The sequence below is a fragment of the Polyergus mexicanus genome, unplaced genomic scaffold (genome assembly GCF_030449975.1).
Source record: "Polyergus mexicanus isolate NDT 795.1 unplaced genomic scaffold, iyPolMexi1.0 SCAF_4, whole genome shotgun sequence".
NCBI lineage: Eukaryota > Metazoa > Arthropoda > Insecta > Hymenoptera > Formicidae > Polyergus > Polyergus mexicanus.
In genome coordinates, this window is record NW_027223324.1 from 9,705,484 (window position 1) to 9,732,993 (window position 27,510).

Below are 27,510 nucleotides of genomic sequence, written 5' to 3' on the forward strand. Positions count from 1 at the left end.
AGAATTACATTGAATATAAATTATATCTTGAAAAGAGAAGTACTCACTTTGTTACTTTGAATACCCTGAGCAATCGGACGCAACGAAGCACGGAAATGCCAAGAGGCGGCATGACATGTGTACGTGTAAGTATCATTTCGGTGATCGAGCCGATCACGACGAAGCAATCGAAACGATTAAACAACGAGACGAAATAACCCTGCAAAATAAATCATAGTAGCCGAACATTAAGAACGTTCAAGATATTTTCTAAGAAAAGATACTTATATATGCATCTTTCTATTTAACGTGAGAAAGAGAGATAGAGTGATGCTCGCATTTATCTCTGTTAATAAATATATGTCGTATAAATTAATAAGTAAACAATAAGAATAAATATTAATTAAATAATGTATAACATTAATATTTATTAATTTTACACCATAATTTCTATATAAAAAAAGAATCATCGGATAATATACGACGAGATTACTCACCTGAAAACCTAAACTATACATCTTCAACATCATCTCCATGGAGAAGAGCACGATAAAGAACATGTTCGTGTATTCTGATGACAGACGAAAGAAGCTCCGTGTTACAAAATGCATTACTAGAGGCGCCGGAGCGATTTATAATTAAAGACAAATACACGCTAAGTCGACTTTATTTCTCCTAAGCAAGCAGCAAGAGGCGATATTTACCTTGAAAATCGTCCAACCAGTGCGGCTGATCGTAATGTTCTGTGGCAAGAACGCCGGTATTCAAGAAAACTAGAACTATGATGAGCCAATAGAAGACTTGGGACTTGACTGCCTTTCGGCAAGCTCTTCGCATCCGCCTGTTCACTCTGCAAATTCGCATCACAATACGCGAATGTAAGTCTAAAGTTTGCGCTTTCGCCCACTCGCTCGCGTTTATACAAGCGCTTAGCAAACTTGTTTCATGCTTGTTTGGATAAATGATGCTCTGATCTCCATTGAGACGTTTCATATATACCATACATATGTGTGTAAGAATTCCGCCAAGGTATTTCAAAGATGGAATTTTCTCAAATCTAACACGAACACAATGTATTAGGATCCCTAAATATTTCCTACGATGGCTCTCTATTGCGCGACTTTTATATACTATTTCTTGGAATGGAATTTCTTAAAAGAATAGAAATTTTGAAAAGAGATTTTTCCGCGAAACTCGATTACCTCTCTAGATCTCGTTTCTTCTTTTTCCATGCGGATTCTTGTTGAATACCTTCCTCATCGCCCTCTAATTGATCCGTGCTCTCTATTTCGTTTTGTAGCTTGGCTATATAATATCAAACCCCGTCAATTAATTAGCATACCATAACTAGGGGGAATAAGTTATTTCATCTCGCAGAATTTAATTTAAGGAACCACTTCCCAAATTCAGATTATTCACATGCATCCATATACTCGCATTTAGTACATAAATATTGTATGAATTCAGTTGCATAAACACTGATGCGATATTATGGGAATATCGCAAAATTACTTAATTTCTTTTTGTTTAAAAATTATTTTACACAAATATATAGTTTTTTTTTTTTTTTTTTTTTTTTTTTTTTTTTTTTTTTTTTTAGAAATATGTACGATATATAAAAAAATATGTAATTATTGAAATATTTGTTTCCAATTATTTTCAAAATATATAAATTTATATTTTTATTAATTGAAAATATATATAATATTTATATTATATATATTTATTCAGTATACATACTTTTTCCGTCTTGCTTCGGTTCATCAGTCTCCGGCTCGATATCCTCGGCCTGCGTTATCCAGTCGAGATAACCCCTGAGATCGTCCTCTATCTGCTGTTTCTCCCTGAGCTTGTGAAAATCGCCACGCGCCTTTGCCTTCTCTCTCTCCTTGGAGAATTCACTGCACCAAAAACGGGATAAGTGCACGTAAAATTGCGTCACGTTGTGATTAGAGGTATGCGCCAGGCGCGTAATTGAAATATTCAAAGGCGATGAAACGAAACTCGAGCAGGGCGTGAAAAAAGAATGGGAAAGAAGAGGAGAAGATTCTCCCTTTATTTGCCCGTGCTTGTTCGATCTCTCGCTCGACAAACGAGTATGACTTTACAAATGTACCCACGAGTATATCGAGAAATCGTGAAAAGACTTTCTTCTCCTCGCTTACAATCTTCCCTTTTTATGGGGGGGGGGGGGGGGGGGAAACAAAAAAAACGGCAATTGATGGATCTAATTATTCGAGGAGTAACGTTTCTCTTGATGAAAGCGCATTCCGATTAAAAGTTTTCGTTCGGCGACATGAATTTTAGCATGTAAGATTCTATTCACACAAGCCGAATCAAGAGAAGTGTTCAATTATGTTTTTCCGATTTCTTTATCGCTTCTCCGAGAAAGCAAGCACCCTTAAAACATCCCATTGACATTTTGACAACTGGATAATTTTCGAGCATGAAACATATTTTAAGCATGTGTGTTGCGATCTTTCCGATAATGACAGTGTTTTTGCATGCGTTGCGTTAAGCGATGGATAAAACGTAAAAAGGGAAGGAAGTTAAATCGCGCTTATCATCGATACCGTTTTCACGCCTCGATTAGCCGCGCATCCTTTATCGATACGCAATGGAGTGTGTGCGAGTGTACATGTGTATGAACCTAAGAAAAAGATATTTTTATCTCGTCCCCTCATGGAGAATTGTAAAACTCCACGAGAGGATAGATATCGCAAACCAATGGGTTCTATCCTTCGAAAGAATCGAGACTGATATCGTTACATCTGCATATTTATGTTTAGATGAAACACATATAACATTTGAAAATTATCATTCTCAATATTTTATAAGATATAATGAATTAAAGTAAGAAACGCGTATTTTCTTTTTAAAATTCTCTTATTTATCGCGACAAAGACATTTTACTTAGTAAAATTTCTTCCGATACTTACCCGGACAACACACCGAGGATTAGATTCATCACGAAGAAAGCTCCGAGGATGACCATCGAGATGAAATATATCCACTGCCACGAGCTCCCCATCGCATCCTCGATCTAAATAAAAGGCGATTATAGAATGATGATAAATCTGAAAAACTGATCTTAGGAAAATGGTCCTCGATTATTGATTAATTTTGATTTACACGTAAAATTAATAGACTCGCTGCTAGATTCTTTATTTTTCCTTCTTGATTATATGAGTAGAAATCATTAAAAAAAAAAAACGCACACAATAAAAAGCTCGCGTCTAAACATTCTCTAATTTTACCTGGAACTTTGAACAAAATTATTTGGAGAGTTAGATGAGAATCATTCTTAAAAAATTTTTTTACCAAATTCGAGTAGATATCGTGTTCAAGCGTAACGTGAATTTACGTTTTCTCCGTGAAAATTTCGTTTGACAAGAGATATCGCGTATGGGAGATTTTACATTATAAAGCACATCCGTCCATCCTTCAAGAGTGACGCATTGGAAGACGGTGAGCATGGCCAGTCCAAAATTGTCGAAATTCGTGATACCATAGTTGGGACCCTCCCAGAATTGTTTGCTGCAATAATACTCGGATCCGTAGGCAGAGCATTGGTAGCCCATGTCACCGCAAGGTACCGGATTGTCCATTATCTCATCTGCGATACAAAGGAGAATCGATTTTTTAATCCAGGCGGGATAAACGGCGGTTGCGGAGCCGTAATAAGATTGGCCTCCGTATATAAGCGCGCGGCCTTAAAAACTTCTAATTGATTCCGAGAGCAACGAGTTTAACGTTCGTCGTAATACACCGTTAAAATGTTTGCACATTACTGTATACCACTACTCTCTATACATATATCTATGCAAAGTGGCTCGAAATTAACACTTTTTCTCCTTCGCTAACGCGATTTATCGATCTTTCTGTCTCGCGCTTCTCCGGCACATAGATCAATTAAAGGAGCTTCATTAAGCCCGTTGCTTCGTTAAACTTTAAATACACTTGAGCCAACTCATTTAACACGGCAAATAGTATCTGGATCTCTTATCAAATTAAAATAATGAATATAATTCATTTTCATACAAATAGTACATATAAATATAGAGTAGAGAAATATTTAGCATGTAATAAAAAGATAATTAATATAAATTTTAATTAAGTGAAAGCATAATTATTCTAATTGATTATTTAGAGATTAACACTGGCGGTTCTTTACGATACTGTATATTTATATGAAAATGATAGAACACAAAGAATACATATACAACCACAATGTATCAATTAATATAATCATTAATATAAATTAATTCTTACTTTACACAGAGATAAGCAAAAAAAAAAAAAAATAGAAGAAAAAAAGTTGTGTAACTTTATCGAAAAGAAGCATGTAACATGAGTTTGCGCGAATTTGTTTCTCTCTCTCTTCCTCATCGCATCTCGACGCATCTTTTTGTATCGCCCGGGCTCGGCGACGTCCACCCGCTATTTTACGCATTCCCGTGAATCAGCTGTTTGCCGCGCGGCACGCAAATCGCGCGCGCGTCCCTCGCGCTAATAATAATTAGACGTTAGTTTCGTGTCCGCGTCTCGCGGTTGAATCATATCTAAAATAGCTGTCCCGGCGTAAAGTGTGTTAAGAGGCTAAAGCTGGGAGTTCTCCCTTAGGGTCCCTCGCCAAATCTCCTTCCTTCGTCTTTCGCCATTTCTCGGTCCCGACGTATCCGATTTTTTCGTCGAATCCCACGGGGATGAACCTTACCAAGACTCCTAAATAATCTAACAGATCCAAGGAACATTTTATAACTTTTCGTTAATTCTTTATGACGGACGAATACAGACAAATTTTTCAATTTTTTTTCAGATGAAAGAATAATGTCCTTGAGATATATATTATGTGTATTATATAAATCCTATATATAATATTATATATATTATATACATACATATATATATATATATATATATATATGTATATATATTATATATATATATCTATATATATATATTTATTTATTTATTTAAATTTATTGTTAGTTTAGATTTAATGAAGAGTTTAAAGAAATTTTCGGAAATATTGTTAATTTTTAGTCATATATGGCGAATAAATTAGTTATATAAAATAACATTATATAAGATAATGTCTAAATTGAATTTCTTAGCCGAATATCTGAGTCGGAGAGACATTCAAAATTTAATAAATTTGAGAGTATTCGCGCAAACATCGATCCGCGATATGCTCGCCATCGTGAGAGTTGCCGTTACCAAGCACGTTATCCGTTAAATTTTTATCAGGGCACGTAGCAATTCCAGGGAACGTGCACTTACCAGTTATGTTGTGCCTGCATGTTTTGTGCATCTTTCCAGAGAACAGCTCGAGGCCGATGATGGCGTAAATGATGATGACGAAGAGAACTAATAAAGCAATGTGCAAAAGTGGTACCATCGCCCTCAAAATAGAGTTTAGGACCACCTGAAGACCTACATAGATGACGAATCAATTTATCTCTATCGATTATGCGTGCGCATCTCTCTCTCTCTCTCTCTCTCTCTCTCTCTCTCTCTCTCATACGTACATATACATTAATTATTATTAATTATTTAAACAGTTAAATAATAACATATTCCAGCGAAATAACTACGATTATTTTAACATTTCATAAATTGTGTCCAAGTTGAATTTAATCAGCTTATTTTCTTGACATTATTATTTTCTCTGCCACTCGCGACAAAATCGATATTTCAAGCGAAAAATCTTACTTGGAACGCCGGAAACCAGCCTGAGAGGACGTAGAACACGAAACGCCCTTAAGGCCTTGATGTCGAAACCCTCCTTCATAATAATCATCAGCACCGTGCTTATCATCCTACAAAGAGAAACGCAAAAAAATTTTTCTATCCAGCAGCCAAGTAAGGATTAACGACTTGATGATAAAATTAAGACTTTATAATGTAGACATGAAAGTCATTTTTCCAGAAGATAATTTGTCCCTGAGGAAAAGAGCTTTCTGTGCCAAGGCTAATAGTATTATCAACGCCATATGGCGGCATTTATGAGAACGTTTATGAGGCATAAAAGAAGGAGTAGGAAGCTACCTCTCCTCCCTTAAATATATCATAAGTAAACGAGAGATATCGGGGGATCTTTTTTTCTAAAAAAAATATCCTCCGAAATTATTATATGTCTGGTACCAATCAAATGGTTTTTTTTTTTTTTAACATCACGTTTTTAAATTATCGTTTCCGCAAATATTCAACATACCGCGAAGTTTATGACGTTATCGTAAACGAACCGAATGAATAAGCCAACCGGAAGGAAACGATCTCGCCTTGAGACAATTTCGAATCTTACCGACGACTGCATTTTCCTCGTACATTAGGTTGCATGTCATTTGGATAATGGCCCTTGCATAACGGTCGATTCGGAGGATGAAAGAGAAAGAGAGAAAGATGTGTATGTGCATGTTCTCTCCCGCGGGACATTAAGACAGATCGATTCGCCGTGTCGTTAACCGAGAGCGATAAAGTTATCAGGCGGGAGAGGAAGCACCGCGTCACGTTGCGTATACGCGAAGCGTACTAAATAGGTACATAGTTACGCTTGTCGATACGAAACGCCATAATCCGGGATAGATTTTTGCGAACAATCCTTCACGCGGAATAAATAAATAAATTCGCGTCACGGCGATCGCGGATCATTAACCGGAGAAAACAGCGCGAGGAAGGTTTGATTTCGACATGCTCTGCTTGTCAATTTCTCACTTTTATATAATATACGTGCGTGTATCTGTGCGGCTTCTCTCTTATCTCTTTACTTAGTAAAAATCGATGTGATCGCGTAAATAGGGTACCATTATTTACGTCATGTATATATAGCGTGTACGTGATATATCGTAGCAGTATAATAGATGCGTATAAGGATCATGTATCGGAATTCTGGCGCGGATGGTTTTCATGATACCGGGATACACTTCGCACGATATAATCGCGATTAATGATTTTTAATACTTTTCTATCCGCGAAACTTCTGAAAGAGAGCGGGATCAGAATATTTTCACGAAATATCAAAAATACACGATGTCGCATCTTTTATGATTTTCGAGATGAAAGCACGTATTTTCCGAAAATTATCTCAACACCAATTTACGCGTCAATAATCGCGAGTACAAATTCTACGCGTGTAGAAGCAATTTGCCGAGATATTAATTACGGTGGAAACTCGATCGGCGCTCGACCACCGTATAAAGAGGGGGGGCAGACCTATTGGGGGGTATTATCCGAGACTTGAACGACGCTCATGAATTTTCAATCACCGATCGTGCGCACGTTGTTATACCGGGCCCGGATTTGATTTACACGCATGAATCGCGACATTACGTTGCCCGATCGCTTGAGCACGCCCAGATTATATCACGAATTAATTCTCTAATCCGCCTTAGTGCGTGTAATAATCTGAATACGATATTTCATTACGCCCATCGCGATCAAGATTTTTCCATTTCCTCCCTCCCTCTCTCCCTTCCTTCCTTCCTTCCTTCCTTGCTTCCGGGAACGGTTACGCTCCGCGAGATATACCGAGGGATCGGCTCTTGTTCGTGAATCAATCTCGAATCAATTTCATCAACTTCGCAGCTTTAGATGCTCGCGCGCTTTTATTTATAAAATGAAGCGTAAAGTTTTACAATTTTTCGCCTTTTTAACTTACGTTCGCTGGCTTTTTAATGCATACGCGAAAACATGAAAATACTCCGATAACTTCGAAGAGAGTAACTTTGTTCAGGTGCTTCCTGCATAATCAGTACATAGTAAGAAATTACTTTAGTATTTATAAGACTCGCCTTTCCAACTCTTATAAATGTTTAAACTTACTAGAAAGGGCTTTTTATGATGCTGTTGTATAAAACAGTAATCGATAATTTTTTTTCCTCTCTCTCTCTCTCTCTCTCTATCCCTATAATATGTATAAAATTATTTTATATATTTTTTTATATTATGTATAATTATGAATTTTTTAAATATGAGTTGCGGAAATAATTTATTCCTATATTTTTAATATTAATTTTCAATATTGATCGGCAAGCGAATATTCCAAGATAATCGAGTTATGTGATTTGCCACTGCCATTCGTGAATTTTGATGGACGTTATCGAAATTATGTATAGGAAAACGTTGACAGATGTAAACTATCCAACGGCAAAGTGTATATGATCGTCACGCACTATCGATTACATTGACATTGATCTAATTAGCTTGCAATTGATGCAAGTTGTTAGATGCTATATATACCTTTGTTGACTCTCGATCATCAAATTCGGATGAAAAAGAGTTTATCAGAAAACAAACGCCGAATATAACATTGAAACGTCGTAAGTGCTCGATTTTTAAACGATTTTTCGTTAAAAAATTCAAATAAAAAGAAACGGCTATTTAAAGAAAAAGATATCCTTAGTTTAGAGAAACACTTAGTTTCTTTTAAGAATGTGTTAATAAATGAGGATATATCGGATAGGAAATTCGCTAACGTTTATTTAACTCTAATATTAATTTAATTCAATTACAACAAACCCGATTGACAATATATTGAATTTGTAAATGTAATAAATAAAAATATTTTATCCGTAAAATTTAATTCTATCAGAATAAAGTTGCAAATAAATTTCTTTCATGAATTAAAATCGATTCTTCATTTTTCTGTGGACAAAATATTAAATAAATGTGGAGATTTATTAAACTGATTTACTCACCCAATTACGACTATCGTGAAATCCAGCAAATTCCAACCGTTACGGAGATAAGCTCCCGGATGGGCGACAAAGCCGTAAGCTATGATCTTCATCACGCATTCCGCCGTAAAAATCACAAGAAAAATGTACTCTATCTTTTCCTGCAACAGAATGTAGGAAAAATTGCTGTTAAAAATAGGAAAAGATATACTTATTAGCGTCGATTCTAAAAGAGCATCCAAAGCAAAAGTTACAAACAGGTTTTTTTAAATAAAATAATTGGAAAGAGGCTGGGACTGATAAGTATCATAAGATGCATTGCCGCAATTTGGCCGCGGAACACGTTCGTCAAGCGAGGATAATTGAAAGCGACGGGAACAAATTGTGGCGAAATGCAATTAAAAACGAGCCCGTGAAGACAATGTTTTGCGCAAACGCGCACACGGACGTTAAACATTTAAAGCACGAGCGTCGCGTTGCAGTTGGATTACGACGAGTTACGACGAGAACGTGATCGTGGGTGTCAACTCGCGCCGATATTTTTTTACGTGGGACTTGTGAACACTCGCGCCTTTTTTTTCTCTATAGAAAGAATAACCTGTTGCTATTTTCTTGTCTTTTTCTTTTTTTCTTTTAATATTTCTTTAACTTTACTCCGCCGCGGTTAGTTTAAAGGAGCAAAGAGACTTTAGCGGAAGACACTCTCTTCAAATTTCGAAACTTTGATCAACTCATTATCAAGTCGCGGAATTAATTACTTACCATGTAAGCCGCAAAACTGTATAACACTCAAACTTTTATCATACGATATTTTACAAGTGACTGATAATTGAAATTATATATACGAATGATAAAAATCGATAAACTCACAATTGCGACGTAGCAAAAAAAAAAAAAAATCTGATGTAATTTTCACAGAATACAAGAGAATATATTTATAGGACAAAAAATTACCGCAATTCTTAAGAATATAATAGTATCTTTTAATTGTACAAAAAATGCAAAAGTGTGTGTAAACATGTGTCTTAGAAAATGTGAGTTTAAGATTAACTTTTCGACGTTGATCATCCCTCTCATTAGCGTGATTCATAGGCAGTAGTATCAGCAGCATCACCAGCCATCGCGCAAAAGGATTAATCGACGCATGGCATGGTTGCGGTTACGGGAAGGGGGAGATTGGGGGAGAAGAACGGTATAGGCTTTGGTGAGAAAAACAGGCGAAACAAAAGGAAGAAGCGGAGGGTTAAAAATAAGGCCGAAGAGAGAACGCTCGCTCGTTACACATTAGAGGCGTGGAAAAAAGCCGCTGTACGAAGAGAGAAGATATACAGGCGTATGATAGACGTTAAAGGGGAAGCTGAAAGGTGCGGATACACGACCACAGAGAGAGGATACGGATTCTCGCTATCTCCCCCTCTCTCTCTCTCTCTCTCTCTCTCTCTCTCTCTCTCTCTCTCTCTCTCTGCGCGGCATCCATTGCGTTTAATTTCCGAAATCGATCGATTATCGGTTCGCTGAAATAAGCTCGAGCGCACATTATATCGTTCCTATTGCTCGCCGATGCATGACACGTGGGCGCCGTTACGTGACTTTGAGGGCGTAAAGTTGTGTAGAAAGTTCCCAAAGTTTTGACGGATCGCGTTGTTTTTCACTCTCTCTTTCTCCCTCCCTCCCTCCCCCTCCCTCTCTCTCTCTCTCTCTTTCTGTTTCTTGTTCACTCGCTCTTCTTTTTAATACTTTATTATTTCTTCTATTACGAATTTATTTTTCTTTTTGGAAGAGATACGAAAATCGTCTGGCACTTTAGACAAATTTATAGCATGATTTTCATGGATTTGCTTTCGAAAATTATTACTTTATTATTCTTTCAGATCGAAGAGTATTCTTTATTATTTTGTTTTAAAAGTTCTTTTATAAAAATTCGTTATAGTTCATTGATTTAACAAGCATGTTCGAGTGAAATGAAAGTAAAATATAATATTAATCACGTGATAAATTTTTTCTGCATCTCGTATACTTGTCAATTTTATTCTCTAAAGACCGTTCTCATAAATTAGATTGTTTTAACTAATTGTTGATCTTCGCATTAACACACACTTTATATACGTTCCATTATTAAATCGGCTCTCATTAGAAAATGCATTTGTATCACGCACAATTTCTTTTCTTACTCACATGAGAATTAACACTTTGCCTAATGCGTGGGTGAAATACGGAAAGAGCAGGTGGTAAGGCCAGGACCATAGATATTTCGCAAACGTTCCTACCGAATAATAGATCCGCCGCTGCGATATTAAATGCCAGATCGTGTTCGGATCTTTCACGAATATTTCATGCTGTGTGAGAGATTAGACTGTTCGATTTACACCATATATTTACGCTTTGAGTGCTGCGTGTACTAGTTAGTACTTGTATGGAATTTTGTGTGTGGGACTACTTTATAAACGCGATGTTTGATCGCAAAATCTTTAACACTAAAAGATTTTTAAATATATTATATATATATAATGTATGTATATATGTATATATGTGTGTGTATATATTAATGAGAAAAAATAATTTCATATTTAAATATTGAGTAATACTTTCTTTCTGTGAGCATGATCCTTTTTATGTTCAAGACAAAAAAAATTGAATCTTTTTCTGTCATTTTATTTTTAAAAATTAACACATATTCGTAAAAATGTTTTTACACACATACATATATGAAGCGACGTAAATTTTTGATATAGTTTTATAATCTTGTGGTGGTAAAAGATATCACAATTGTCGGAGTTTTATCTAGATTGAGTATCGGGTGGCGAATGAAAAAGTTGGAAGTTTTAAAAGAAGACCTAGAGAGATCGATCTTAAAAGTTGCGACTTTTTTTAGAGTTTGCGACTAAATTCGCGAATCTCTCCCAAAGACGTTGTCTTCCGTTCCCTGTTTCTCAGAGAGGAATGCTCAAAGAATGACAGAGAGAGAGAGAGAGAGAGAGAGAAAGAGATACAAAAAAATAAGAAAACGTAAAAAATAAATTAATATATAATTTTAACAAGAGTGAAATCTGCCTGTTTTCTAAATCACTTTACATGATTCTCTTGCATCTCTTTTTACATTTACTCTATTAATTATTTAATTTAGGATTTTTTATAAATTTCGCTTACACATGTATCATTTATTATTTACTCTTAATTTATGATATTTTTGCTATCATTCTGCATATTTATTATTGTATATTTATTTTCTCGATAAAAGTGAAGTTAAATTAACAGACCTATACAGTTCACTTCACGTTTACACGAATAGACGCTTTTCGCGAATTTTCCGTTAGTCCAATCTCGACGAAGTTTCCTCTCGATATCAATTAGCGCGCAAGGGATGCCTTTGCAATGACGCAAAACGACGAGGTGCACCCTTTGCTGAGACACGACACGCCGATCCCACTTTAGTACGTGCATAATACTATGTAAAACTCAATTTCGAGTTGTCGCTAACACGCGAGCCGTTTCTCATCGTGCATAAGTGATTTCGCAAGTTCTGATGCGAAGCTGAAACGATGCTGAGTCGAATGTCACAATTCTTATCTGTGAATGAGCTCGAGCGGCTTTCGACATTGATAACTATGAATGACTTTTGAAGTTATCTCCGACACTCGGGGGAGGGGAAGAAAGGAGTATTCTCGATTAATCCTCGCGCTATAGCGGCCTACATGTGAAACTGCGCCTTCCAATTATAGCGCCCAGGATGCCATGCACACCGATCTCGAGCAAGATTGAACAATTATTGAACGTTCAGCTCGAATAAGTTTCCAACCCCGTCAGTGCTGTTTCGAAATCGATAACTCGATAGAGGTTCGCGTAGTTCGTTGAACGGGACCGCTACTCTCTTATTATTGCATGAGGCCACTCATCGATTTAGACACACACACACACACACACACACACACATACACATACACACACACACACACACATATATATATATATATATATATATATATATATATATATATATATATATATATATATATATATACATATCACGATTGGTAAAATTGCTTTATTTCGCATTCGATGAAATCGCACAAAGGGATTCCCGGTGACGCCTTTCATAACGGGATGATTGCCGTTTGCTCGCGATTATTTTTAGTCTGTTTCGAGGTTCCTATTTTTACTTAAATATAGATGCGCGTTATAAAATAATACATACACACACACACAATAATACACACACAATAATTTCTGTTTTTATTTAAGGGAAGTCCCTCGACGAAAAGAAAAAAACTGATAATTTTATTTAATAAAAATCTTTTTTACGAAAATAAAATCTCTTTAAGGTTTCTATAAATACTCTAGAAAATAAAAGTGATAATAAAAAAATATATCAAGTACTCACCAAGTACTGATTGGTCAGGTTGGAGTCGCCATAAGGATACGGCGTGTAGACGGCCAAAGCGACACAGTTCGCGAATATCGTCATAAGGATGAGCCACTCGAAAGGTCTGCGAAATGACGTTGATAAAATCGAGCGAATTAAGGAAAATACAAGGGTGATCGTTGGCGCGTTAACCCTTTCCATCGTCGGAAATCATCGCCAACATTAACCCCGATATTATCCGAACTCGAATTAGGGTCAGCCTAAAGAAGAGCGATTAACGCGCAGTTATTAAAGTCAGAGCGTAAATATCGATTCGCCAAACTTTGATCTTCTTCCAAACAATTCTCCCTCGCGTTACATAGCTGTTATATCTTTAATCTCCCAAGAGCAAAGGATACTTCCATTCCACGACGCTGATGCACATCTTCCTAAGAGGGTTCGTGAGGGCCAGGCAGAAGAGCGCCCGGACGGGCCTGTCGGGCGGCGGCTTGCCACCCCTTCTGACGGGCCTCTTCTGAGCCGACTTGGAGGCAGCGCCGGTGGCCCCGGCGGGGCCCGTCTGCGACTGCGGGGGCGGCGGTGGCGATTGATGATGCGCATTCGCCAACTGTGCGGCATCCGGCACGCCACCGACACCACCGACGATTGATTGCTGGCCGACAATGGGGGGGGTCGCGATGGAGGGGGTCGCGGCAGTCGGCTGGGCCCCCGGCAGCCGGGCAGGTGGGCCCAACGCCGAGCCCCCATCCCCCCCCGCGCTCATCGGTCGCTGGTGTCGAGCTCCGTGCTTCCCGTGCTACGACGACGATCGCGTCTTCTTCTTCTTCTTCTGCGGCGACGCACCAGCGATTGCTGCCCGGCCAAGCAGATGGAGGCGATCGACGCCGATCGACGCGGTGTCTCAGAGTCGCCCCACCACGCGTTGCAGCTCGCCGGCATGCTACGGCACTGGACTGCTACGAAGCTCCCTCCGTGACCTGCGGTTGAAAGGTCGAGGTTCATGAGAGAGAAGGAGAACCCTTTCGGCCCTAACGGCAAATGTGCGCATCGCGGTGAGCGCTCTATAAATTGTAATTATTCATGAGCTAACGCCGCGATACATTCACGCGCGCTCTCGCGAAAATGTTCTCGATACGCGTAGATAGATATCATATTTTCGAAAATGTTACATCCAATTTTCAGTTGATATATTTGAAAGTAATGTGAACGCAATTTTAATATTTAAATTGTAAATCACACCCCAGAAGAGTGAATTGTTTCATGATACACTTTATTACTTTAAACCTGCTAATATATAAATATTACGATCATTTTTCGTCTATTGTAACTTGTTTAACTAAACGAGCACATTTTTTGTATGGCAAATAACAAACAAATTTAATATCTCCAACGTTTATTCGACATCGAACACGATTATTTAGACAAAACGCATATGACGCTGCTGGAAGAAAGAGTAGATTATACATACGTATTGATATAGAGAAGAGAATAGCGCACGTAAAGCTGGCGATCCCACGCCTATGCCTTTTATGCGAAAAACGAGATATTCCAGGCAATTCGAGAATATTCCAGTCTCAAACGACGCAATTATACCTTTGACGGTGCAAATCCACCGAGTAGAAGCAATGTATATAATGCAGCGGGGGTTGTGCAGCCTTGTCCTCCTCCTCAATTCAGGAGGGATAATGCATAGCGCGTAGCCTTTCGATTGCATCATGGGTGTAATAAAAAAATAACAAGGCTACCGAATGAAAAGAACTCAACACAATGATGATTATTTGGAGGCAGCTTTTCTACGATCCCGGCGCTACCTATCAATGGCAGATTTTTTCCCCCTCGAGAATCAGCTCGTTTATTTCTCTCAATTTTGTGAAAAACATTCGAAGCGATCGAAAATTTGTTACGTTATTGATATAGAATAATAAAATTAATTATTCTCTCTCTCTCTCTCTCTCTCTTTTAGCTTTCTAGAATAAATTCAAAATACTTCCAGTTTTTATTTTTCAAACGATATAGGAAATATTTTAAATTATATTCTTCTCTTTTAGTTTTTCAACTATAGATATTTCATATTAATGACCGTTTAATTAATAATCGTTTTCTTAGCATTATAAAAATAAACTTTATATTCATTTCACGAAAATGCGAAAGAAGATGTGAGTCGTTATAAGATGTGAATCATCATAAATTGAGCGAAATTACTGGAACAGTGAAAGATTATCGAGCACTCTAATGGCACATTTATTCCGCCCCTTCCAAGTCCCGGAAGCGACCAAAGCCGCGTGTAAATTACTCGCAGATCGTACGTGTAACATGACAATTACTCGCGATAGAAATCTGTTGAAACATTCGTGTTACAGTATATTACGTTCGATGCTTTTCCGACCCCGTAATTCTACTATCGCGTACGATAAATTGTTCATGGAGATTGTTGTTACGCGGACAAATTCTTTGCGATTAACGAGCATGTCGAGTTTTCGATTGATTTTCTCGTCGTGCAAACGGAGTTTACGAAACCTGATTTTAAGACCTGATTTTCGGCGTGATGAATCGAACGATTCTTTCCGTAAATCTACGTTGCAAATCCGCAAACGGCATTTTATTTGAAATCGATTCTCTAGCTATAGGATAATTCTACAACAGATAACTGAATTTTTGAGGGTTTAATGACCATTTTAAGTGTCCGCTTTAAGTTTTTCAAATTTTAAAGATCATGCTTTTAATGGATAAATGACAGATACTGAAAATAATCTCCTATAATTATAAATAATTAATAAATATTTAAAAATTGACAAGGTTTTATACAACCAAAATACATTTAGTTGCATCAAATATATACATAACTTTATTATCATTTTATTATTAAATTCATTCTTTTCTCATTCCACGTGATCTTCGTTTCTCTAAAAAAAATCACGAAAGTCACTTTCGCACTTGTATAGAGATCCACCATATTTTATCTGTCGATACAATGGTGTACGAAACGACCGTCGGTCGTCCGAAGGAAACGGCTGCGAGAGAGACTAGGGAGCCCTGGGATTTATAGCCGAGTTGTGCTATATTTAGTGAGCCTAAATACTAGAAAGCTCTACCTACGCGGGCGAGTTTCTCTCGCGTTTCCGTGCCTGGTGTCGCGACACTTGTAAACTTGTGTTTTAATCGCCTCTGCCGTGGCCTCTTTGCACGATACGATCGCAACATGGACCGCGAATATACTCGGTAACGAATCGTATACATTTTGCGCGCAAAATATTTCACGCTTTACCTCGTATCGTTCGAGTCACTTTGTCTACGAGGCAATGTTCTCGAGAACAAACATCAAGCGCATTTTGTAACATAGTTCCTCGATTTTACAAGAGAAGAAACATGCCAATGTATAATTTAAATTATTTAAGATATTTTCCGAGGGTGACTGAATAGAGAGGGATGTGTTATTTATAAATTATTATTCGCGTTTCTGCGAAAATGATGATGCGCATCGAGAAGATCCTGTGATTCAGAATGACGAAATAGAGTGCAATGGGCCTAGATTGCGTAAATTTATAGATAGCGATGAGACATATATTCAAAAGAATCAAGACTACTTATGAGATGGATAAGGTCTTGAATTTCTTTTCTAATTTTTTTTTTATTCCGTTTTTCGCAACGAAATTACTTATTTATAATTATTTATATGCTTATATTAATATAAATTAGAAAGATGAAAATAAGTTTTTCTCTCACATAATAATTTAATATCATTTATATGTAGTATATGTAGTAATCAAATCTAATACGTAATTCACGTTCAGAGTGCGATGCGAGGCAAATATTCAGAAACAGCATCATCCTTCTCATTCGGGTTCGTGGCATTTAACCAAGATTGATCCCGAGATTTCGTCCCGTTATTCCCTTGATACCAGCTTCGTTTATCTGAAAGATCACGGCCGCAGCTCGACATTGTCCGCTAATCCTATCGTCCGCGACTTATGTACGCGTATGTGTAACGTATAGCGTTTCGTTTCGAATCGCTTCTGCAAACTTTGGAATTTGCTGAATTATACAACGTGAATCGTCAGCCGTGCGAATAAATGATTCACCGAAAATCGCGAACAATTTCGAGTTACCGAAACCGTTCCAGATGTCGAAGCGCGGTGAATTCTCGCCATTTCACCCCTTTTTTTCCCCTTTCTCCCTTCTCCCTCAAGCGCACCGGGAGGGAGAAACTTGATTTGCATGTTTCACGCGATTTGATGACACGGTCGAGGATACAAATCCACCGCGATTCTTCGAAAATTGCGATCGCACTGATTCCATCAAATTTACGGCACGTGTGACCGACAATTTTGGTTAATTCTAATTTAAAGATTATCTGTTAATTTTTGAGATTATAGTTATGATAGAGAAACAAAAAACTTAATATTTTAATAGTTTATATATGTTGCACAGATTTTTTATCGTTACTATTTATCGATAATAGAATTTTAAATAAAATTTTAAAATATTTAAATATCTAAATTATAATCAAGTTATTATTATTGAATGTTATTTTATTTATATATATTGGAAATATGATTAAGATACACACTTTACATATAGTTTATTTATTTCATAAATGCTAGCAACATTTGTTTGAAGATAATTGCGCAGTCAACAAATAATAATCTTTTTTTTCAAATACGAGAAAAAGATTTTATTATTATTTACTGTAGTTTTATTGACGTTGAACGATTTCGGATTTCAAATTGCATCCATTATGTCGCAATTTTGAGAAATTTGCGATTAAAGTTGCATAAGTGAGCTATTCAAAAATATTTTATCGTGTTATAGCTGTAGGTATGTGACATGTTGTGGACAAGTTTTGTCGGAATCAAAATTATATATTTTGTTAGAATTTGTAGTTTTATTAAAAGGAATTTGATCTGCCAATTGTGAGTAATAAAATATTCTTAGTTAAATATGGGGTTTGTTGCAAAAAAGAGCTACGGACTAGATTACCCCCCCCCCCCCCCACACACACACACAAACACACACATTGAAGTTCTTAGAAATAAATTTTTAATTAGTATATTTAAATTTAAGAATTTTTTAGGTCTCTCCATAATTCGCGTACATATATACGGATCAATTTAATAATGACAAATAAATCGATGATAAAAGGAGCTACTTATCATAAGAGAGAGAAACGCGGTTTACATGATGTGAAATTCTTCTGTCTTGTGACGAAAAAATTCCATGAAGGCGGCAGCGACCGCATCGATCGTTTTGCATCCGCGAATAATACGTTGCGGATGAAATCGCTTTAAACGAGACGCTGTCAATCGCGGCCGAGAATCGCTTGATATAGCGCATAGGTATATAATTGCTCCCATCGCTGCATCGTGTTTGCAAGTTTTGTCGAAGCAGCATTCTCCAGAGGATATTTTTATCCCGAGAATTCTCATGTTCGGGCATTCGTCAGGATCGTCGAACCACTCTCATCCCCTTCTTTATTTGCTCCAAGTATAACGCATTTTTTAATTCGCTTTCTCTCCCTTACGTATAATTGTCGCACCTTACCATTTTGATGTCGCGATTACGATCAACAGCATTTTGAATAAATGCGCATGCAATTTATTCTAGCCATTTGATATTTATATCTTATATTTAACTGTTTTCAGTTTCCATTTTAGAGTGATTTTAATTTACGTTCCTAATGGCTTTATAATATTTTATTTGTGAACGCTGTAAATTAATTATCTAGAAAAAATATATAAAGGCAAATATTGATATTCTTTCTCCACAAGAATTATATTAACACACTCTCTCTCTCTCTCTCTCTCTCTCTCTCTCTCTCTCTCTCAGATAATTATATGCATTAAGAGAATATAGAAATTACTTTACAATTATATTATAAAATCTTCTTGACTTTCGAGTAAATGCCAATAATAAATATAAATCAAGGAAAACATCGTAATAATAATAATAATAATAATAATAGCGCCATGTGCAGAAAATTATGTGATAGAAAAGTATAATAAAAAGCAGCCGTTAATTTCGCTTCAATTTTATTTTCTCCTCAATCGAAGCACAATGTGGAGTACAATGTGACATTTGCATTTTATTTAGATAAACAAAGCAAAGGGTGTGTAGTAATAATGGATTATAAATAACTTTACACCGTTTCTCTTCGTAGCATAAAGATCGTTACACATATACTATTCCTATTATGACGAATAGTGTGTGTGTGTGTGTGTGTACATGCATACATACATATATATAAACATCATAAATGCGTGTATATATTTCTCTCGTCGTTCTTTATCGGAAAACTCATTCAAAGATCTCCGTTTGTCGATGACGTTTATCCCAGGCGATAATATGTCACGCTAATATATCTCGCATATATAAATAACTAAATATGATGATGACGTGCTCTTTTGTGCAACGTGAAAAGTGGAAATTTATTTTACCGTTTGTGAGAAATTGCTAGATCGTTTTCTTAATTCTTTAGCAATCAATCATTTACTGTAGATGGAGATGTTTTCCCTTATTTATAACATAATCGCATATGCAGTTTTAAAGAGGTTTAGTATCGTTCAGATGATGTGTTATGTATTATTTTAAATTGCTTAGCACACAGCTGTGTGATCAATCGTGTGATTTTAAATGAAATAATACATAAAAAGAAATATGACGTCCTCTTAATTATATTAATATTAAATAATAATTTACTTATATTTATTCATTTATAATTATTAACAATATTACACACACACACACACACAACATATCACACACATACAGTTTTTTATATATAAATAAACTTACAAAGAGCTACATACAAAATAGTTGAAAATAATTTCCTAGTAATATTAATTAATATAAATGATCCGTCTTGATAAACAAATAAGATCTGAAAGACTGAATAAAAAAAAAAAAAATCTAAAGCTGCTTCTGAGAAGAATATCTATAAAAAGCGACACAGTGTTTGTCATGAATGGGTGAAATAACAGGATGCCGATGGCAAAGGGGGACCGCCTATGTGCACGTACAAAACCGAGTGGGAGGCATGATTTAAAAATAGCTCGAACTTTGGGTCACGAAGTTGAAATCATTTGGGACGATCTAGCCTACGAAATCCTAAAAAATGGGCGTTTCACCTTCCTAAGGGAGACGACACGTAGATGAGTGATCGAGTTTGCGTGGAAAATGATTATGAACGAGACCTAGAAAATCTGGAACGGGGATGATGCTAAATAAATCACAAGGCAACGAGATAAGATTGAGGATAATTCACGCAATTGTAATAGAGTATAGCTCAATATTACTCAAAGTAAATTATACGCTCTGAGACCCTTTCAAATACAACGAGTTGAGTGTTTCGCAAGAACGTTTTGTTTTTTTCTAAGGGTGGTATAAAAATTGATATAGCGCTTGTTTAATATTTATTAAACGGATTTTGATCTAAATTTACATAATTGATTATTTATTTGTTTCAATTGTATACATTTATATTTAATTATATTGTTTTACATTATTTTATATATGTTTGATTCATTTTTAATGCACATATTTTAAAATTAAATTGATAAAAGCATGGGGAGACTGATATGTTTCTCATCTTTGAAAAAAAATACCATATATATCTCCTCCAATTTACATTTCCATCGAGTTTGAGTAGAATATCTGCGATATAATGAAGCACGTGATTTGAATTTAAGTGAATTTAAACGATTTAATTTAATAATCGCTATCGCGGGATTCTTCGGTCTCGCGGATGAAGCGGAAACTCGCGCGTTCGCTCAAACGGAAGGCACAAATCTATTTAGTCGCGCGGTGGAAGGATTCGATTATCATAAGTTTCTAGCATTTCGGCCGATTGCCATAAGTTTGTAACATTTCGGCCGATCGCCGATAAGTTGTGCGCAAAGTGCATTCGATGCGCTCGCTCGCTCGCTCGCTCGCAACGACGGAAATCGATGTTATATTTGCCATTGCACTTTGTAGCGAATGTCACTGTAAACTGTATTTTGGCAGCCAACGTTCTCGTAATGTTGGCCCGGAATCGAATCGCCTTCGCACAAATATATTCTTGCGCACACACCTCGCCGCTTATTTTTGAGCAACTTCTTCTATTAATATACAATAATTATGTATTGGTATGAAAATTTATCTAATGCTTATAAATTTTTTTTAGAGAGCACACGGTTTCTGTGCTTTCTATCGTTGGGAAAAACTCCACTTCTCTTTGCGGCCGTCGTTTTTATCGAGCCGATCAAAGTGTATCACGCGCAATGTGTTTTCTTTCCCTCAAAACAACCGATCTTTCCATTGCCACCTCGAGCGGAACTCTCGAAAGTTCACAGACGACGCGCATTATCGGAATAGCTCGCGGACTTGCCTGGAGAGCCTATCTCTTCGCTATCGACCATTCGAATCATCGCTTCTGTCTGATTTTCCCATTATCCACATTCCCACTTATTCATCGCCGAGTCAGCCGAGTCTAACTAAAACTGCCGACGCAGTTAGTTTCATTTCGAGTTTCCTTTTTTTTTCTGCTACTATGATTAAATTATTCTTTCGCGAGTCATATTTTACACGAGCGATTATTAATTTACATCAGTTTTGATACTAAAGAGGAACTGTAGTGAGAGTAGATTCGAAAGAATGCAAAGAACGGTAGATTCTTTGCAGTCACGGCCCTGAGAACGGTTGTCAACCCTTTAAAGTTTAAAGCGTCGACCTACTTCGCGCCTTGTACATCCTCCAGTGTTAAGAAACGAAGTTTCGTCATATTGTTTCCAAACACGAGAATGTGGCTTCCATATACACTCGAAGCAATCTGTAAAGATAACTTACAAGTTACGCAGAAAAGGTCACTTCAAGGGAGAAAAGGTCAAGAGAGAGATCCCATCATCGAATACGTAAGAACTCTTGATATTTCTTTTTGAGACACAGTGTAGCTGCCTGTTTCTCGTCGCTGGAAAAATAGCGTTTTCTTCGCAAATTGACGCACGGCAGCCTTTACGCATTTAACGTAATGAGATTTTCTCCGACTGTAGCCCATGATGTCTTTTCTCAATTCAAGGGGGGGGGGGGGAACCCTTACGCCTCTCGTAATAAAATTTTCGGCTTTTTCAAGTTCCGCGCAATTTAAAAGCGATCTTTCAAATTGTTTGGAATTAAACTCAGTTTTTTATGTTTAATTTATCATTGTGCGAGAATCGTCATTATTAATAAAATATAGATAATATTAATAATTAATATATAATTTTTTAGCATTTCTCCTTCTATCTCTCTTTCTCTTGTTAAGCGCTCTGTTAATAAAACGCGAAAACAAAAATTATATATATAAACAATGCAGTGTTTAAGATCGTACATGAATTTAAATGCTGAGGTTCCTCTCCATTTTTTGACACTTTCCGCAAAATTAGTCACTATATATTCCTCTTTCGTATTCCATCATCACCCACCGGCGATTCTCCGAAATAGAGCCGCTTTTTTTAATGCCGTGAGAGCTTCCTTCCGCCAAATTCGATCGATATTTCCGAGGTGAAAATACCGATGATCTCGAGGCAGCAGAGAGAGAGAGAGAGAAGAGATCGTGCTGGCAGAGAAAAGGAAATATTATTTCCTATTTGATTAGCCGATTGCAGCAGGCAGCCGCAGATGAAAGACAAGCAGCGTCTGTAAATGCGAGACTTCGATCTTTGTCTACATCGAAAATCAGACTTGTACGATGATAGAAAGTGGCATTAAAAATAGCGGGATATCTTTTATAAATTCGCGTAAATTCAATTTTTATTATAAATTCGTTAAATTAAATACTAGAATTTTTAATCTTTAAATTGCAATTGTTGATGTGTTCGCAAGAATTTAAAGGCAATTTATTCTTGGAAAAATTTGCAGAGGCGTTATCTTGTATTAAAATTCTTGGTAAAAATTGAGGGAGAGAGAATATTAGAAAAGATAATGGAAAAAAGACAAAAATCAATAAAAGTAAATTTTCATCAAAATTGAAGTTAGTTATTTTAGAATGCCGTGTATGTGTGTGTATTTGAAATATTGATCATAAATTTTGTGCAACAGATCTATATATCTCGTTCCCAAGTATGCGATGGTAAAATAAAGATGAACGGCTTGACAAGGCGCATCAGTTAAGAAGAGAAGACGGGGAAATTTATAATCTCTGTATTATAAATTTAATTGCTGCGCGAAATTTCCTGGACTTCTAGCCGTTGTTTGTACGGTAACGATTTAAAGTAGTCGGTAATATCGCGGATCAGTCTCGAGGGATTATGTTAAACGTTGCATCTCCGTACAGATTATATCATATTTTTCCGAGACATCGCTCGTGCCGAACGCACGGAGTTAAGAAATACCAACGGCGCTTAATCGTGTAATTAAAAAACGAGCTATCATAAAAAAGATCCCTCACAGTTATATAACTGTGATTCCTCCCTCTTAAATCACGCGGAGATCGAGCTTAACGTGCGCGATATCGGGGTTACGGGCCACGATAAGGAAACAATTCTTTTAAGTACAATCTGCGCATCTCGGATCGGATCGATGCAAATCCCATTATTAATCTCATGCGCCATTTTTTTTACCATCTAATCTAATTCAATTAAAATCTAACATAACGACTTCTCGTTTCAACTCATTGTCAGCAGAAACGTAACGAAATCAATTTTATTCCTCTCCTCTTTTTCTCTCTCTCTCTCTCTCTCTCTCTCTCTCTCTCTCTCTCGCAATCCCATAAAAATAAAAGTTAAATGATGCATGAGATGTGATTATAGCTTGAATTATAACCATAACAATTTATAAACCGTTAATTGATAACGAGATGGATGTTGAATTTGTACATCGTCATTTCAAGTAAACAGATTATTTCTAATTTATTATTTATAATAAATTTATTTATAATATAATTAAATTTATGCGATAGTTTATATTATGCGCACAATTTTTTATTTTTAATGAATCTAACTGGATATTTTTTTACTAATTATTTTATGTATTATTGCGTCGTCATGCCGGCCATAATTAATCTGTCGAGGAACAAGATCGTAAAAATTCTATCGTCGCGTGTCCAAGTTACATAGGACCGCCGTATGAAAGTATCGCGCCTTTTTATTACGAGAACGTTATGTGTGTCGGGATTTTTTTCACCGATTTCTTTTGTCAGCCACGACGATAAACTTCCATTATTCAAAAAAAGGAACTCCTCACAACTCGGCCTCAACGCATTTGCACAGTTAGTTCTCGCGCAAGCGGAAAAATCTTCATTTTTCGCGCGATGAAAAATGAATTTTTTTTTGCGTTACGCCTCTTAAAATATGCCGATGATTTTCCACGTTATTAATATTAAACAGTAGGATCAATATCCGCAAGTTTTTAAATCGGCATTTTTCGCTCTATCGCGAATATATACGCGCGGCGTGTGATCTCGTCTTCGAAACGTAGGAGATACTCTCTGCCTGATACGGAGAGCGAGACATAAAAATCGCGCGGAAATGATTTCGTTGCCGTAACAATGTTATGCATGCGGGAACGCGATGCGATTTACATGCATAACGTGCGCACTTTGCTGGCGCCGTATGCGATTCCCGAGGTCGACAGATCTCGTCTCGTCCCGCGAATACGACACCGAGGATTTCATATGCAGCGTTTTTATATGCGAGACACGTTGATAATTTATTATAACCAGTCGATGAAGTAGCGAAGCTCGTTGTAACGTGCAATCGTATTCGCAATACAATAAATCTTATTGCATTAGCTATAAAAGGATTATGATTTGTAATACCATACTTACGGCGATTATTATGATACACGAATCTGTTCTTCTCGAATTTAATCGAAATTTAGCGACACGCGTCATGTTTTTACGTATTAATATAATTTTTGTCACGAAGAGAGACAACAAATTACGAAATACAAAAAAAAATCGGACGACGAAAAGATCCTTGATTAAATTAGCGAAAGGTTGCGGTTGACACGGTGGATCTAATCTCGATCCACGAATTCACAGCTCAGTTGATTGACCTCGAAGCTAAATTTACCTAGCGATCGCAAACAGGCGCGTATCTAGTTACTAGACTATCGACATATTTTGACTCATAATTGTTAGGTGCATCCGTAGATGTGTATACATAATACGTATACACGAATAACTCGGTAAGATCTGCATTAAGTAGCTGAAAGAAACAGAGCTTTATGTAAAAGCAATCCATTTTTGTTGAGCGAAAGAGCCTTCTCTTTAAGTAATCTCTTCGGCATCATTAGATCCGCATAGCTTCTTCTTCCGAACGCTCTTATTTTTCCAAAATATATTCTTAATTTATTTAAAAGAGAGATTTTAGAATTCGAGAGATTTTAAAATTCACTTGAAATTCGTTAAATTGAGTTTTTACATTTGGCTATCCGACGTCCAAAGCTTGCGGGGCCTACGTGCCAAGAAATTCGTAGCTAAACTTCGTCGCTGTTTTTGTAACCTAGTGATTATGCGAGACTCATTTCCACGAGAGAAATAGAGAAAGGGATGGAGAGAGAAAGAGGGAAGGCGACCGAGTTTTCTTTCGTGTCCGTTTCGCCGCATTGCTAATCGGAAAACGGATGCAGCTATACTGGCAGCACGGAGTTTAGTCGATGAATCAAAACGCAGTTTGTGTGTGTCAGCATGTAAAATGTATCGCGCGTTGCTCGTCGAATATGTAAAGAAGCTCCGTTGGCATCGGACATAGTAGTAGTAGTAGTAGTAGTAGTTCGAACAAACCGCATATTGATAGCGCGCGTACCTCTCTCTCCGCGACACGTGTCGACAGCGCATAACGCGAGCCGAGTAAATGTATCGTATCTGTCATTAGAGCGCAAAATAAGCGCTACCATCATCGGCCAGCTCATCGCGAATTGGCGCAAAAGGACGCTTCATTTTCTTTCTACACCGTTAATTCAAAAAGATAGAAAGAGAATCGAATGTTAATTAACTTATGAATATAAATACTGATATTTTCCATCAAAAGAAATAATGATAAAATATTTTTCGATCTTTTTGCAGAATTCTAAAAAATAAAAATCAGAAATATTTTTTTGATGCAGTAAATATTTTCAATATTATTTATTTTAAATATTTTTTACGCAGGAATATATTTATGCATAGATTTTTTTTTTTTTATTAATTATTAGATTTTTCCTATGATATTTATATTACCTTAGTATTATTTATAAAAAATTTATTTAAATATTATCTGTGCGTAGATTTATATTATATATATATATATATATATATATATATATATATATATATATATATGTGTGTGTGTGTGTGTGTGTGTTTTACGGAGAGAAATATTTATTTAGAAATTTAGTATCTTGCCAAGCGCCACGCGTATATTAATTTGATATGCACCAATATTATGTGACAATCAAAAAAAGCTAAAAACAGCACTATTACCGATTCATCATTGCATATGAGATTTGTAAAACATTCTATCTTACTTCAAGATACGCGAGGAGTGCAATACAGTTTGTAGTATCCCGTATCCCGTATTTATGAGATACGGGTCTGTCTACCGTCATCGATCACTACTGAAAGATTGAGTAAAAAAAGACGGGATTCCGTCAGACCCTCCGCATATCTGTAAGCTTGAATTATCGCATTTGATGGAGAGATAGCGTAATGAAATTCGCCAATTTGTTTCGAAACCACATCCTCGCGCGAAGACGCCGATCGATTTAATGAAATTTATTAATTCAGTCCGATGTATCTCACCGCCGGGAGATTAAATGCGCAAGGTCACTCGACTCGACGAATGCGCTCGCGAGTCGTTCTTTTTTCAATGATAGAAAAAAGATTTTATTCCTTTTAATAGTCGCGTTAAACGGCGTAACAACAACGTCGTTGAGTTTCTTCGAAATTGTCTCGGCGCGCACAGCTTTATTATATTTGATCTTACTTTATTATCCGGTGCGACTTAACACGACGGCTATAAATGCAGATGACTTTTGTATAAAAGTTAGTGTGCGCCAGTATGGATCATTTAAAGTTGAAGATATCTTGACTATCCCGTAATCGACATCGATGTTTAAAGTTCAAAATGGCGAATCTTTCGCGCTTTGAAAGTACTATGTTACTCCAAAAAGTTTACGCGATAATAATTCTGTGTTAATATTGAATTGAACGCATACAATTATCTTCGCATAAATTATATAATATATATTTATATTTGACATCTATAATATATTTCTATTTTTTTACATTCTTTTTCTGATATAGAATTTAGTGTAGTTGATTTTTTAATAAAAGTTTCTACGCCATAAATTATTCTCTTATCACTTTGAATATTATATTATTTTCTCTTTTCCAGAGAAAATTCAAGAAAATTAGAGAGAAACCTCATTTCTCGATCTTGATATGGGTTTTTTTATTCAACAACCGTCTGAATAATCTAACGACACTGTCTCTCAATTAAAATATATTTCTTTTTCATTTTCACGGATTTATGTGTGTGTGTGTGTGTGTGTGTGTGTTTC

At 36.4% G+C, this 27,510-nt stretch overlaps 2 protein-coding genes across 10 annotated transcripts in view; one reads left to right on the forward strand and one right to left on the reverse strand.

The window, feature by feature from the left end:
* Ca-alpha1d (Ca[2+]-channel protein alpha[[1]] subunit D) overlaps positions 1 to 27,510 on the reverse strand; it is a 63,003-nt gene that overhangs the window by 33,663 nt on the left and 1,830 nt on the right. For all 9 annotated transcript variants that reach the window (XM_070294768.1, XM_070294767.1, XM_070294766.1 and 6 more), the window contains exons 2-13: positions 13,416 to 13,994; positions 13,036 to 13,141; positions 8,679 to 8,818; positions 5,695 to 5,801; positions 5,263 to 5,415; positions 3,399 to 3,595; positions 2,919 to 3,022; positions 1,720 to 1,880; positions 1,182 to 1,284; positions 684 to 829; positions 477 to 550; positions 48 to 199 (exon numbers count right to left, since the gene is read on the reverse strand). In XM_070294768.1, coding sequence (XP_070150869.1) covers positions 48 to 199; positions 477 to 550; positions 684 to 829; positions 1,182 to 1,284; positions 1,720 to 1,880; positions 2,919 to 3,022; positions 3,399 to 3,595; positions 5,263 to 5,415; positions 5,695 to 5,801; positions 8,679 to 8,818; positions 13,036 to 13,141; positions 13,416 to 13,780 — 1,808 coding nt within the window. In that variant the 5' untranslated portion in view covers positions 13,781 to 13,994. The remainder of the gene's footprint in view (positions 1 to 47; positions 200 to 476; positions 551 to 683; positions 830 to 1,181; positions 1,285 to 1,719; positions 1,881 to 2,918; positions 3,023 to 3,398; positions 3,596 to 5,262; positions 5,416 to 5,694; positions 5,802 to 8,678; positions 8,819 to 13,035; positions 13,142 to 13,415; positions 13,995 to 27,510) is intronic.
* Positions 14,013 to 27,510, forward strand: part of LOC138932694 (mitochondrial ornithine transporter 1) — a 37,020-nt gene continuing 23,522 nt past the window's right edge. The window contains exon 1 of the mRNA XM_070294783.1: positions 14,013 to 14,069. Within this exon, the coding sequence (XP_070150884.1) occupies positions 14,018 to 14,069 (52 nt within the window). The 5' untranslated portion in view covers positions 14,013 to 14,017. The remainder of the gene's footprint in view (positions 14,070 to 27,510) is intronic.